The sequence below is a fragment of the Colossoma macropomum genome, unplaced genomic scaffold (assembly GCF_904425465.1).
Source record: "Colossoma macropomum unplaced genomic scaffold, Colossoma_macropomum, whole genome shotgun sequence".
Taxonomy (NCBI): Eukaryota; Metazoa; Chordata; class Actinopteri; order Characiformes; family Serrasalmidae; genus Colossoma; species Colossoma macropomum.
In genome coordinates this window covers 14,337,067-14,352,653 of record NW_023494806.1, presented here as the reverse complement: position 1 = coordinate 14,352,653, position 15,587 = coordinate 14,337,067, and the positions used below count along the sequence as shown (strand labels likewise).

General features: G+C 39.8%; 1 protein-coding gene across 2 annotated transcripts; it reads right to left on the bottom strand.

The window, feature by feature from the left end:
* Positions 1 to 299: 299 nt before the first annotated feature.
* scarb2a (scavenger receptor class B, member 2a) lies at positions 300 to 15,376 on the bottom strand. 2 transcript variants are annotated; one of them, XM_036599018.1, is made up of 13 exons: positions 14,869 to 15,376; positions 11,296 to 11,456; positions 10,663 to 10,810; positions 10,343 to 10,537; positions 9,622 to 9,713; positions 9,119 to 9,238; positions 8,804 to 8,982; positions 6,701 to 6,819; positions 6,232 to 6,305; positions 6,044 to 6,095; positions 5,767 to 5,919; positions 4,706 to 4,753; positions 300 to 4,293 (listed from the first exon to the last, which is right to left on the bottom strand). In XM_036599018.1, the coding sequence occupies exons 1-13, from the start codon at positions 14,989 to 14,991 to the stop codon at positions 4,162 to 4,164; spliced, it is 1,596 nt and encodes a 531-aa protein (XP_036454911.1). In that variant the 5' UTR covers positions 14,992 to 15,376; the 3' UTR covers positions 300 to 4,161. The 2 variants fall into 2 exon arrangements, with proteins under 2 accessions (XP_036454911.1, XP_036454912.1); XM_036599019.1 differs by lacking the exon at positions 14,869 to 15,376 and adding an exon at positions 13,449 to 14,215 and having other exon boundaries at positions 3,836 to 4,293.
* Positions 15,377 to 15,587: the final 211 nt, after the last annotated feature.

Here is a 15,587-nt window from a genome sequence, read left to right as displayed (position 1 = left end):
CTCAGGGTCCTTATCAAAAGGTGGCCAACATACTATACTGTTCTAATGACAAACTGTCCTTGCTCTTCATAGTAGTCTGTTTTGCATTTTATTAGGGTCAATATCTTTTTTATCAGTATCTTTTATCACTTTATAACATCTGTAAAGTATTCATGCCACTAAGCCACCCTTTACCTAAACAGAAATGTACAGATTCCATCAATGGGATGTGTTAAGTGTGTTAAAAGAGAGCAGACAGTTATAGTATCAACAAGACAAATACAACAAGACATTCTGCAGTGATTGCAACTTGTTTATTGTGCAAATAACACTAAAAATGTTTACAAAAAGCACTGTAGAAACATTTGTGCAGTGTAAATTATCAAAACTAAAACTGGATATTACTTTGAAATGATTTTGCACCTAACATGACCACATGAGGATTGTCATTTTCAGCAGCAAAAAACTCAATGCATCTCTGAGATGAACGTGAAGAGATGAAAATGCTCATTAAAGAGCAGGGAATGTGAACTGAAATGCGGTTGGAACGACTGCTACACTGCTTCCACATATTACTAAAGCAAGTTCAGTAAACAAGGGTGATATGGCACTAGAAGCTCGTCCCTGAAGGAGGGCGTCATTCATCTAAGGAAACAATTAAGTTTGAAAGTTTGATTGCAGTAGAAATGTCCCTTGTACCCAACATGGCACCATGGCAATCTCCCTAAACAAAAACCTCAGATACTCAGCCTTCCTACAGCAGGTCACATTGGTCAAAACAGTGCGGCGGCTTCTTGAGAAACTTGTAGCACAGGAGGTCACTACACACAGTAGGCTTACACCCCACAGATACATCACAAGTCTTTCTCAGTCACTGCCACTGAACATACAAACCATTTACACACATTGTTTCAAATCACAAACGTGGGACCAACACATACTCAATACCACTTTATAAATCTGTGGGAAATGGGGGAGGAAAAGAGAAGGAAAATATAAAGAAATAAAAAAAAGAATTATGATCCCAGCTGAGATATTACAAAAATTATTTATAAAATACAGAAGTGAACAGAAACTAAAATAACTAATACCTTACAAAGTCCAGATAATGTACATAGCATTGAACATGTTGATACATAAATATTTGTCCTGATACAAAATCTTTATTTTTCTATAAAATTTCCTTTTTACACAATGTATTGCTGCGTCAATACATAATACTGAGTTTTTTTAGCACATTGTGGCAACACTTTATATTGAAAAATTGATATCGTTACAAACGCTTCTTTTGAAAATACTCCAATTTTTTTTTGCCTTTTGCCCTTGTTGGCGATGGTTCTCGGTTGCGAAACCACTATCGTAAAATGAGGAAATCGATGGCACTACAGCTGTATCTGTAAAAGTAAACAAACTGGGCAAATCGATCTATAAGGTTATCTTTGGTTGAGCATACAGGGGAGTGAACCGATGAAAGGGACTCCAGGTTCAAAAGTCACTACAGGGAGTCCGACAGCTGTACGGAAATGGCTCAGGTTGTAGATCTTAAAAATTCAAGTCAGTACAAGTGGTACATTCCACTTTGTGATAAGGTGGACCAGTGGAGTTTACCACAGCCTTCCTCTACGTTTAATGATGAGCAAAGGCCATTGCTGTAAACTGGTGTACTACTGCATGTGCTGACTACAAAAAGAGGCATGCTACCAACCATTATAGACTACCAAGTACCAAAGGCCATTAGTCTTGCATTTCAGTTAAACAAATGCTTTCTTCACGTCTTCGTTTGTTTACTAACTACAGTCTTAACAGAGGCTGTATGCACACTGCTTTTCCAGTTCAAAATGTGCATCAAATCTTGGAGATTTTAAAAGGAACATAAAGAAAAAACAAACATCTGTACAGTTTGCCACAATACTGGATGATATACATGGCAGCCATCATAGCAACAAGTAACATATCAAGATGAGCAGAGTGTAACATGTGTTTATGAATATTCTGATATATTCTAGAGATGGCACAATCATTTGGCATGGTATGGTGCCAGGGTAACACTTCACTGAAGGTCAGCATTCATAAGGCTACGCAAGTGTTTCATGACAACTGACAAACTTGCATCTATAAAGACTTATTCCAACAGCGTTAGTTGTTGCTTTGTCAATTTTTAAGTCATTCACCAAAGAAAGGCTTATGACAACTGACATTTGATGGAATAAGCCTTTACAAATGTTTTTAAAAGGTTTATGTCAGATGTCCCCTTGTGTACGTGTCATGCAGCATTAAGAATGCTGCCCTTCTCTAAAGTGCCACCAGTGCCAGTGACCAAACAAACTGTGCAAATGTTTATGACTTACGGCATCTGTTAGCAGCAAAAATGCGTAGAATAAAGAGAAAAATCAGTAGGCTTTGTCCCAAGAAAAGCAAGAATGAATAGGAACCTCAAAAAACGTAACCACAAAAACTGATCTGGACATACTTCTGAAATTAAACAGAGGACCAACGCATTGACTTACAAACAAACAAAAAAACGCGCACAAACATTTTTCTTCTTCTGAAAAGTGCAGATTTTCTTTTACTTTGTTTTTCAAGTTGACTTCTTTTTTATGGCGTTAATTCACTTTTGAGGTGCATCAGTTGAAGGCTTTGAACATCATGGACCAAAAAAAAAAAAGGAACACTTAAAGGAAAAACAGTTTCAAGTGCCAGGTTTGTTAAGGGCTGTAATTTTGCCCATTGGCTCACAAAGAGTTAACGCACAGAAATGTGCAGATCTAAGTGTAACTGCCTGAATTCTGCTCTCCTCAGCCTTCAACAAAGACACTAAAGAAAAAACGGCGCGAACAAACACCCCAAAAAAAACAAAACAAAAAAGGTTTGACCTTGTGCTTTCTCCAAGTTGCAGAGTAGATGCCTTAGGCCGCTGTTTACATGACATAAGGGCTAGGGGTCAAAGATTTGCAGATGTTTTGACAAGCAGACTTGTTCAAAGGTGGTCTGACACTTTTACTACAATGCTACTGAGCCCTTTCTCAAAGTCGCCCTGGCCGTGCAGCAAATTTGTGTATGTGTAAGGCAGAGAGTAGGTTCAAGTCCCATTTGTGCATTTTGTAAGCCTTTTCCCCCTCCCTTTTTAGAGGATCAGAAGTTTTTGTTTTAACAGCACGTGGTGGAGACCCTCTGAACCACTTAAAAGTTAAAGGAGCGAGTGTTACTTAACAATTCTGGCACCTACTAGGAACTTAAGGGCATTCAGACAGAGTTTGAAGTTCAATATGTTCAAAAAGACGTCATAAAAGGGAAACTGAAGAGGACCTTTCTTTGAAATCCGTGTCCACATGCTTTCCCACTGCATCGAGCTTAAGAGAACACATGGGCCCCTCCAAAGCAGTTCACAGCAGTGTGGCTAAGATATATGCAAGCGCTCCTGGCCTTATATACAAACATACAAAACAGACACGCAACACATTCACACATATGACCATGACGGGACTGAGCCCAGTAAATTCCTTGACATGCGAGGCCCCTGTTTAGCTTTTTAAATAGTCTTAGAAGAGGCACACAGCTACAGCTTGACTCTTTCTACTCAGTGTCAAAGGATATGGCAAATAAACATCTTTGTCAGCTGAAGTCTGGCAATGCAGACTTCACTTCAGTAGTGTGGCAATAAACTTCATTGTATACTTTAAGAGCACTGGCGTTGCCTAAACACTGGTGTTCAAAGTGGCTCCTGCTAGCCAATGGAAAGCAATCTTTATGTGTTCACCTAAACACCCTCCCTTTGTTCTCAGCCCCATGTTAAGGGTTAAAAGGAACTACACATCAGTGAACATGCAGGTGGGCATTATCTTCCCAAAAGGTGAGTATTTTCAGTCCACTTTGTGTCTAGTCGACAAAAAGCTTCAGGAGCTACAAACAGCACTGAGTGTTTCGAGTAATACAATTATTTTGTGTCAAAAAATATGGCAGTTCGAGAAGGCCATGCTCTGAGAGCGAGGAAAAAAGTCAGCAGGAGAGAGGAAGTCCGCCAAGACAACCACAGAAACCAGCAGTGTCTGACAGTGGCGTTTCTAGGAACTGGCCCCAGAACGTTTTGCACAGTGGAAAGAGAGAATGAAAGGGGGAAAAGAGGGAAGGAACGTCACTGACGGAGGTGGATCCCTCCAGGGGGATTCCACACAGTGATCTTCATCAACACTTCTGTGCTTCCACTGGCGACATGGCGATGTAGGAGCCGTTCTTCAGAGGCTGGTTAGTGTGGGTTTCGGGCGAGTCATCTGATTTGTTGCTGACTGGAGTGTAGGCCGTGTCGTCTTTCGTCGTCTGTGAGGGCACACAGGAACGGAGTTTAGGGCACGTATTGAAACACTCGAGTTGAAAGAGGAAAGAGTTCTCCATTGTAAGAACTGTTCTACCTCACGTCTAAACTAACCGTTTGTCCAAAAACAAAAAAGAATTCTGAAAATTGAAACAAAACTACAAACTTCTTTGTACCAAATTAACCATGCAAGAACATGATTTGCATAAACAAATGCATGTTATTGTTAACCAAACACAAACAACAAATAATAATAAAACACATACCAAATCAAAGAAAAAGATACTTAATAGTGCATAGAACTTATGACTGGCTAAAACACAGGTTCTATCACTTATAACTAGCATTAAATTATGGACAATGACAAGCAGAATAGTGAGAAAATGAAAGGAAAAAAAGGGGGGAATATTGACTTACAGCAAAAGAATGAAAAGCTTCTGTAAAATCAATACGTTTTACTTCATTCTGAACAGGAACACAAAAAAAGGGGGGGAAAATGTTACTCAAAATGAAAACATGGCAGCAATATGCAAAATACATTTTTAAGTTTCACACTGTAATACAACACTATAAAAAATAAAAGGCACACACCTACTACTACTGTGTAAAAAGAAATCCAAAGCTTTCTTGTGCTAAAGCTTATAATTAAAAAAAATCCAATCCAGACCTTTTTAACTTGAACTAGTGCAGTGAAACTTTGGTCAAATAAATGTAGAGTAAATCACAGAATAAGAGTTAAAATAGCACATGCATTAATGGTTAGCCTCATGCACCAAATATGCATGCACGTGGATAAAGACTAAACAAAAAAGTTGATTGAATCTATCAGTCGCTGGCATGCTAACCACATGTAGGTCTGCTGTGAGTTGCTGAACATTTGTGTGGGTTTATGGTTCCTTATTCTTAAAATTCCTCCAAAATACAAATATAGTACACTATAGTTATCTTAACCTTGAGTAATTTTATTTTAGCATTACGAAGGGAGCTGTTGCAATGGCTGTTGGGCAATGTCTTCATAACAAGTGATGTAATGGAGACTTCTTGTAGAAAAGACTTCTGTTTTGAGTCATTTTGTTTAATGTATGATCTCATTACTGCCTCCCAAACAGGGTATATTACTTAGAAACCAAGAAACAAACTGAGCTACTGTAGTAAGGCAGATCAAAAAAAATCAACAAACTACCACCCATGTCATATTTTATATGGGTATTCATAGATATACAGTCCTACATGGAAAAAGCCTTTACCCTTACTAACTTTATCTTTTTCTTTCTGTGTGTGTTGAGTTAAATACTATGCTCAATTTACTTTTTTCACAACAGAAAATATCACTTATCACAATTATCAAACGGTAATGTGTCATTCAGATAGGTAATGATTTGTGAGACAGTTTACTTGCTTACTAATTTGAGGATAATCACCCAAGTTGTTTTGGATAAAACTAAACTGTGGAGTGAAGCTAGCGAAGGCAATCGTACCTTTCTCTGACGGTTTCTGCACACCAGGAAGATCAGGACCAGCAGTAAGATGGCGCCCAATCCCACAATGATCACGGGAAAATTTGACACCATTGTCACGATTAAGAGCAGAGTTTTCATTTGGCTGGCAGAGTCATCATCTATGGTTGCAGTCTGGAAAAGCATAGAAATGCAGATATTTACTAAAACAAAACAGCCCAGAGGCAGCCTGACTGTATGCAAAAGGTATCATGTCAGAGATGCACAAAACATGCAAAGAGACTGAAAGTGCTCGTACCTCGTTGACATACATAATGGGGAAGATAGTTTCGTTCAGAAATTTTGTTTGGCTGAAAATGAGAAAGCAGACAAGGGTGGAACAATTAGAGAGGAATTTCCAACAAGAGTTGGAAACACTACGAAGGAGATGTTGAATGAGTAGAATTAAAGCATTCTAGGAGGTACAAAGTTACTTCTACTACTTACGGGAATCCAGGGACTCTCTTCATTATAACATTTAGCTGGGCTCTCTTACAGGCACGAATTGGGACCCCAGTAGTCTGTAACAAAATATTTTTTTTAAATAAAGGAAAACCATGTAAAACATAGCTAATAACTCAAAAACAACTGCATGCACACTTAATATAGCACACTATGAGAGTGTACAAATAGCAGGATGTATAGTTCTTTTCTAATTAGAGTATTATTAGTCAGTTTTATGCAAAATGTTTAGCGAACATTGAGACACAACTTCTAGTTTTTTTAGCTTGAGCTCCTTTAACTGCAAGTCATGCGGCTGACTTTCAATCAACCACCAGGCTTAACGGCAATCCTTACGAAACACAATCAGAAGCTTCAAGTCATCTTAGTCATGAGATCTGTCTAAACAGCTGACTGATGATTACAAACATCAACCAAGTACTGTAAAAAACAGTCAAATCCCTGACAAGCTCACCGGGTTAAGATCAAGGTACGTTTCATGTTCTTCCTTGTTCGGGTTCATTCCTTCGATGGCATCAATGTACTTTCTATCAGCTTGATAAAAATGTGGGAATGACACCACTATAGGTGCTCCTATAAAAAAAGTAGAGAGAATGGGAAAAGCCTGTTAAAACATATTACGTCACTCTGAATCAAGAGAAACTTTAAGGATCAAGCAAGGTGCATGGCAAATACAGTCAACAGAAAACATAAGGTAACTTTGAAAGAAAAGAATAAGCCGATTTTCTGAATCTGTCTCTACAGACCAAAGATCAAACAGCCATCGTAATCTGTAAGCTAAGAGAAGAGAACTTTCTCCCCAAAACTTAGGTGATCAGGTACAGGAGGACAGTGACCTGCCAAACTTTCATGAAGTAGTCAAATTCCACTTTTTGTTTGCTGTCTGTGACAGTTTGACCATGTCCTGAATTATACCCCAGCTGGTCAAACCCAGCAGTGAACCAGTTTCAGCAAGTTATGCAAAGCCACCACTCAATCTGTACTTCCCTAAAGAAGTACGTGATCTTTTACAAAGCCTTACTTCATGTAAAAACTGAAAAACCCTGTGTCAGTAAAAGAGCATGCACGTGATAAAGAAAGAGTTCACCATCATCAGTCACTGCTATCAGCACTGCGATTCATGGAGGAAGCAATAAAGAGATTTAACATGGCTATGTCCCAATCGAGCAGCTATTGTAGCCAGCCTGGAGCGGATGGTCCTGAATTGAAGTTACTTATTAAGCATTTGTGTGCTGAACTCTGATTTCTATCACTGTCCAGGAGAGAGCAAACAAAGGCAGACCGATCAGAGATGAACTTCAGCTGAAGTGGCACACATGTTGATTAGGATGAAAGAGCAGATTTGTTAAGTTGTATGCTGGGGACTTGTAGTTTTGTACAAAGAAAGTTTTTTTTAAAACTTTAAGTCAAAGCCAAGAACCATTTAGGAATTTACTTTTAAGAATATATGCTGTTCAGTGGAATTGATTAGCCCTTTGGCTTTCGGATGTGCTACTGCCTGCACTACTATAAAAGTCTTCAAACACATCAGCACAGCACACACATTACTCAAGAGAGACTGTGTGTGCGCCCATGTGCCCATATGCAACACCGCATAAAGAAGTAAAGATGAGTCATCCAACCGAAACTGAAACAATAAAGGACAGTTTTTTTCCGAAAAGATATAATCTTGTTTCGCATTTCATTTGAAGGTAGGGTTTTTTTCTCGTGTAAGGTGCGATCATAGTAGGCAGCATCACAGTGCTATGGGACAACTTGTTAATCCAGCAAACAAACCAAAAGAATTACAAATAAAACATTTCATCTGAACTACAAAGTACCGCGACCCCCTTTTACCATGCCTCTTAAGCAATAAATTGGTGCAAATTAAAGGAAATCTGTTAACTAAAAGAAAAATTTGGTGAAAAATCCAATTTACACAATTTTCCCATTATCCCAAAAGAATCTGATCAGCCTAGACATGTTTGGTGTCCCAAGTTTTCATCTTTAATTTTCTACTGGAGCTACATGGCTGATGTAACAAGTAAAGGAAGTTTATAGTGACCAGAGCAGAAAAGTGGCTCTGTGGTTTCAGTGGTTTTATCTACTCTTTTCCTTTAAAAACAGGATTTCTCAATGTTTTTGGTGCATTTATTTGATATGTAAAAAATGTGATCTAAAAAAGCTGAAAATTCAGTCACAACCTACCTTTTTGAACAACAAATATCAGTTGCTATTTGTTACTCTGAACACAATGATAAACACTAGCCAATAAGTGATAAGCACAGATAACTGCGCTCTGAATGAGCTCACACTCGCGCTTGGAAAAACATGGTGCGTCCAACAAAAAAATAAGCCTTGTGCATATTTTATATAGTGATGGATATAATTAATTAATTAAACGGATATAATTACTTTACTGTTGCGAGTGCGAACATGCATGTGCAACTTCTCTGGCAGCAGATTTAAATGGTACCAGACCCAATGCACTTAAGCAATCTCAAACAGACTTGCTTATGCGGCCTGTAAATAAACTATGATTTTAAACTTGGGTTTGACTTGTGAGATTAGCCCTCACCTTCACGGCAAACGCTGACTTTGAGCACTCCTTTGCCCAGGCAGTCCCCAGCAGGAACACAGAAACCAGCATTGTTGGGGTTCTCATCCGGGGCAGCCAGGACATCAGGTGGAGGTGCGAAGCGGAAGGCAGGAATTCCCTTCACTTCTATATCACTCACATATGCAAGATGGATAGACCTACATCGGCGGAAACGTGCATATTTGTATAGTGAATGCCCATTTACTCATAATGCATTAAACTGGATGTATGACATTTGATGTAAAGGTTGGACAAACTTGTAGTGCACAGTGGAGTGTGCTTTGTATGGCGTACCGGCACAGATCTGCAGCGAAAATATACAGGAGCTCTTTCCTGGACAGGAAGGTGTGGAACACGCTGCCATCTGTGCCATTGATCATGTTACTCTGCTCTGACGACCACCAATTCATCTTCCTACAGGAACAGAACACACTTATGCATGACTGTTTTACTCAAACAATTTTATTTGAGAAATGATTTATAGTATCAAGAACAAGGAACATTTTTTTGATATTTTTAAAATCTGCAAAATAAGATTAAAATATTTCATGAAACAATCACAACTTAAAATTGGCAGACTCTTATTAGAAATTCCATGCATTGGGAAGAACTGTCCTGTTTCACTATGCTGCTGAGAGACTTTACTTGGACTTTACACTTTGCAATTTGCTTGGCATGTACTCGATGCAAGCCCTGAAAATTCGGCAAGCAAAAGTTGAGGCAATGTTATTTCAGTGAGTAAAAAATTCTCACAAAGTCTACTAAGCCAAAGGGACATTATGCAAAGCAGTGGGTACCTTATGCCGTTCCATGTTTCAATTTTGCCATAGTCCATATAGTTCTTCTCTCCAGTATGAAAGACAAATTCACCTTCATGGGTTCCATTTTTCTAAAAACAAGAAAAGAAAAAAAGAAAGACATTCATTCACAGTCCTCATCCAAATACTGGAGACATGGCACTTGTTTTATAGGCTTGGTTAACACCACAACCACAGAAAAAGCCTAAAATCATTATTAATGCAAACAGATCTGCACTGGGCTGGGCTTCTTTCTTATCAGTGCATTGAAGAAAATGTTGCATAAACCACAGCTTTCATTCATCATCTCTAATTCCATTCAGCTTTTAATCCCTGAAGAGTCCAACGAATCCAAACCCTGTTAGTATAAATCAGGTCACCACGTCTGACCTAGCACTTTCCTATATATCTGTAGGTCATGAATGACAGCCAGCTGATGTTGGCTGTACTTGTACAGAGTGCTTATCACAGACAAATGACTGGAGTCTGAAATGAGTGTGGCTGCATGAGTTGCACAAATTTAGACTCATTTATGAACAATGTTATGGGTAAAGGGTGTTTATTCAAATTTGGATAGGGTTTCATGTCAATAACAGCAAAGACAACAAAATTATTTTCTCAAACGAATAAATACATAAACAAATAACACATTCTTTCTTGATTTCTAGAACTCAGCATAGCCTTAAACAGATAACACATCAAGTAGTATGAAGATTCCTACCTTATACATAAGGCCAAAGTACTCATCTACGTCCGGCTTCAAACTATGGAGTTTAGTCATAAGTGGGTCCTTGAAGCCCCACAGGAACTCGTGTACGGTGCGCGTCATGAACATTTCCACACCCAATGACTTTATAAACATGGAGACCAACGGGCGGATAAAAAAGGAATAGGAATGCATCTCGTTCATCACAGCCTGCAGAGGGACAAAAAGTCAGGATCTCTACACATCCAATGATCTCCTTTGACCTTGATAAAGTCGTTAACAAAGTGATTACGAACTTTATCCACGCCCCATTAGAAAATCAAAGACAAACTCACAATGAACGGGATGTTGGGGGTGGTCAACATGTCCACTTCAGGGTCTCCCACGGACATTTCGGGAAGAAAGACGAAACTCTTGGGATTCGTAGCAAAGATCTTTGTGCCATTCTCCAAGAATGTCACATTCTCCCGTGGCCTGTACTCCCTGAGATCACAAAGACATTACAATTCATTTGAGGAACTCCACTCAAGATCTTCTGAATATTTGATCTTATGTATCACCATTCATCAATAGTAAAACAAGTAAAGATGGTTTATTGGCCCACAGCAAGCTGTGCCAATCAACTCGTTGGTGCTGCCACCGACTCATTATAGTTCCATGATGTTTGACATTTCTGGGTAAACGTTTCCTCTGTTATTTTCTCTCTGTCTCTGAGCCACTTCCGGAGTGCTGTGACACCCTAGATTATGCACATGCCAACAGGCCATAACACTGATAAACAAATAATGTGCTGTGATGTTTGATTTAGTGACCAAAACACTCTTTTTCTGCAGGTTAAGTTTAGCAACTAACCTGACTTCCTGAAATGCTTAGAGTGAAAAGAAGCACAAAAACCACAAGCACTTCAAACTCGATGTGCAAGCTTGACACATGAAACCATTCAGAAAGGAGCACTGCGACTATCTTACCTGTAAGTGTAAGGGCCCATTTGGGTCACATTGGGCTTTGCTCGGCCAGCCAAGAATTCATCAGGGTTGGTAACATTGAAGAAGAAATACTGCATGTATACTGGAACTGGTGGGTTTATCCAGCCACTCAATACTCGACTGTTCTCAGCTAGTGTGACCTCCTGCAAAGCAAATAAAAAAAGCCAGTGAAGTAACTGACTATACAAGTAATGCTTGGGAACCTATCTCAGACCTATCTAAACATTTCTTAAGGAACATGTGAACATAGATGTTAAGTAACCTTTACACGACGTCAAACTCAAACACACACATGACCTCCGAGCAGTCAGCTGGACCACATTTACTTCCCAATAGTGACTCAAACTTGATTTAAGCAGGTTATACAGAGTTTGGTTCCAGTTAGTAAAAGACTGCCCTCATATAATGCTGGTTGAAGCTTGGCTTATAGGCTTTTTAGGTGATACGTGAATGGTCAGAAATCCAGCACACAAACACAAAATAGTGCCGATTCAGAAAAAAAAAAAAACAGAAGACCAGAGACAGAGTGGGTCACTATAGGTCAGCCACAAAGGGAAAAGACAATGTTCAGTCAGCAGTATGTGACAGACAAAAACCTCATCTTATGTCTTAGCTTTAGAATAAGGCAACTTTTCTCTGTGCTGTCATCTAAAATCCAAGACAGGAAATGAACCAAGCCTAAGCTAAGCACTTACGGTTCTCCTTATGCTCTTTTATGTTGGGGCAGATATGTATATTGGGGAGTAAAGGAATTCTTCAAAAAATCTCAAACATCTAGCACTTCAAAACAAAAAAATTCCATGTGTCAGAAGGTTCAAGAACAACTTTGGGACTTCAAAACAACAACAGTATTATCACACGTTGCCTTGATAAGTAGATAACACTATCTGGTTTAAGAAACCTTGAGCTGAGAACAGTAAAATAATCCTTGGCTCTCATTAACATGGGACTGTTGTGTTTTTCCAAGCCTTTTCATAGAAAAATAAGACATCTACTGGTTAACTAGTTGAGTAAGTTTGTTTACTTATTACTCGTTCACAAAAATTATCATACTTCCTATATAGTGAAATTGCTTGCACAGAGGACAAGGCACTACAGTTCAGGTATGTGTTTATATCCTACGGAAAAAGGATTCACTTATTGGACGGGAACATTCCTTTTCCAAAGACCATTATACACAATTTAAAACAAAACTTAACTTTCAAAAAAAAGGTGATCTTCTTACACTACTATTATAGTATCATGTTAAGCACAGAACAGAGAACAGAATTATTAAGGTGGTTTATACAAAGGGGAACCTGTAATGCTGGACTCAGAAATGTACTGATCAGGAACCTTTTTAAAAGGGGTTAACTGCTTGCATTCTCTGCACTGTGGGTAAAGTATAATGCACTTGAGAAAATCGTCAGCCATTCAGCTTGCTTATCCATGTGTGGTAAAACTCGGCTCTAGTTTGGTCACGCAGGTCCTTTACAACTGGACTGCTCTGACTCAAGCGTACTGAAGCAATACGCTGATCCTTATGGACATCTATAAACATGTTGTTTAAACAGCTGAAAATGTGTAGGTTTTAGGATTAGTGCCTAACAATTACTTCAAAATGCCAAACACCGGGATTCGTCAGACCACACCTTAGTATTTATTTTCCCCCTTTCACTGCGTCATGACTAAATACACATCACCTTAAATATCCTTAAATCTTCTCTCCGAAAAAAAAGAAAATTGTCCTAAAGTTCTCTGACAAGATGCTTCATGTTCCATGAGGCTAAAAACTCAATAAAATATCCTCAAGGAACTCCGTGCACATAATCCCATATCTCAATTCCAGGATTTCTTAATGGATGCCCTTGTGGCACTTCCAAGAGATAAAGTTGCCAGGAAACTCTAAGAAACAAGTACTGATAACCCCTGAACGTAATGGACATGGTCATCAGCCTTGAAAAGAAAGGTCTGTAAGTGTCCTTCGAAGACGTCATAATCATTAAGCAAGAGAACTTTAAAAACCTTGACCCCGCACAGCAATAAATTCCATCCTATATGTCCCCCCCATCCATAGAAAGAGCTAAACGTACAAAACTAGACTAGACACGTAGGTACCAAAACTGGTTTAAATCCAGTTTTTCTGCGGTCTGCACCTTTGGAAATGACGCTGCTCCAAATAAGTGACGCAGTTCAGAGAACTCCTGCTCCTAATGATTTCTGAAAGAAAGTCTTCAAAATAACACCACTGAAAAGCTGATTTGTAACATATTAACAGACGTCAACACTTTCAAAGACTCTCCGAGCTGTTAAGACAGCTGAAGTTAGGTGTTTAAGGAAGTCAAGCGAAGGGCGACCTAAAGCAAAAAGAAAATCCAGTCTAGTCTTACAGCTGAGGGCAAGGTCAGATATATAAACTAAAACCATTCCACCCCGTCCACACCCTGTTCAACAGGCATGCAGGTCCTAAGGGCTAGAAAAAGTCACTCTGCTTAAATAACTGTCCTCCTGATCTGTGTCAGTCCACATAAAACAAGATGAGGTGCCAGGGCGGTCCACCAAAAACTCCATTCCTGAAAGAACTTTGGTCAGACTGGTGCCTACAAGCGTATACAGAATTACAACGGATCTGAATTTCTGTCTTTCAGGCAAACTGAAATTTGTGTCGGCCCCCTACTCATACTTCTGAATTTAAAGCTCACTATATATATATAGCAGGAACTCAATCTAGTTTAAATCTGCTGGGGGTGGGGAGGTGCAGAATTCCAAGTATTTCTCAAGGAGAATTCCCCTCGCTTCGCCAGTTAAAGACCCTTCCCCCACCTCTCCTTTACTACTACACCACACCTCCCCCTACACCTAACATCTCATTACAAAAGCCAGAAAAATCAGCTGGTCTGAGGATAAACCCCCTCTCACTGCACCGCGAAAGGCACCTGGCGTGTGGAAAGCTGGGGACAAACCTGAAAGCATCGATCTTGCGCAGTAGCACAGGTTGTGGAGGACCAACCCACTCCGATACGCGTTAGCTCACAGGAAGGTTAGTGACACAAGCAATCGCTGAGTGAAACACATGGAAGATTTGACTCGCATTGTTTGGACGAACTGTAACAAGCGAGTGAAGTGGCCAGTACACAAAATATGAGCACTTAGGACAAAAATACAAATTTTCCTATGACTCAGGCGAAGCCGGTCGACTTCTCCGAGTCTGAGGTGAGGACACAGACCAGCTAGAATAGGAACTTGTCCTAGTGCAGTGGTGGAGTTAGCTAGCGTGGTCAGATATACGGTAGACTAGCTGTTTTCTAGCTAATTGAGCTGTTACCGGCTGAATGAAGGCACTCTAAAAGAGAGAGTTAGCTGGCTAACGTTCCAGAAGAACCGTTACAAGAAGACCGTTACAATTCCGTTATGATTCATAACTTTGAAAGTCGCTAAGCTAGCTAACGCTACACACCCTCTGGCCGTTACTGATGGTGTACGTGCCGAAAATATGAAATCTATTTAACTTCGCAAGCCGTATGAATGAGACAACCATATCAAATGTTAGCTAGTTAAAACCTCAGCTTCACTTACCTTTTTTATCCGTTCTTGAATCATGGTTTGGAAGACCTGAGCCACCAGGAGGGCGATCCCCACGATCAGCAGATGGGCGCACACAATCCCGGTGGCGTAAATGGCACAAGATCTTCTCGTCATGTTGCCGCTTGAAAATGTGTTGAAAAGTAACGTATGTTAGTTAGCTAACTGATAAATAACAATGACGAAGAACGAGGTCCTCTTTTGACTTTTAGGTCTTTCTTTCACGAAAGAGAGAGCTAGCTCGCTTGAATCTAATTGTTCCCAACTCGAAACGTTAGCTAACAGTAGTGTTTCCGTTTTTTTTTTTTTCTGATAGCCTAGGACAGTAAGTCCGTTATAGGTCTATCAGCCAGAAAGCACCATAAATGTTCCAGTCGTGCAAGCGAGTGAATGTGTCTCGGTGATGCGGCGACGGACTTCTCAGCTGGCAATGCAGAGGAACGGAGGAGGACCTCTTACTCCCCCCTCTCACTCCATTCAAATGAAGCCAGTCATGCGGGAGACTTCAGGTTTTTTGGTGGCTGGGCGGGGGCTAAAATACAGCGATGCCTCACTCCCAGCTGATGTCACACGTTAAATGTGCTTTTTAAAACGGCACTGTCAGACAAACGAAGCCGAACTAATTAAGACCCTGTTCTCAGTAGAACTGCAGATAAAGCGAATAAAGCTGCTGGCTCTCACAAAGCTTTGTCATGAGGAAATGAAGAAATGTG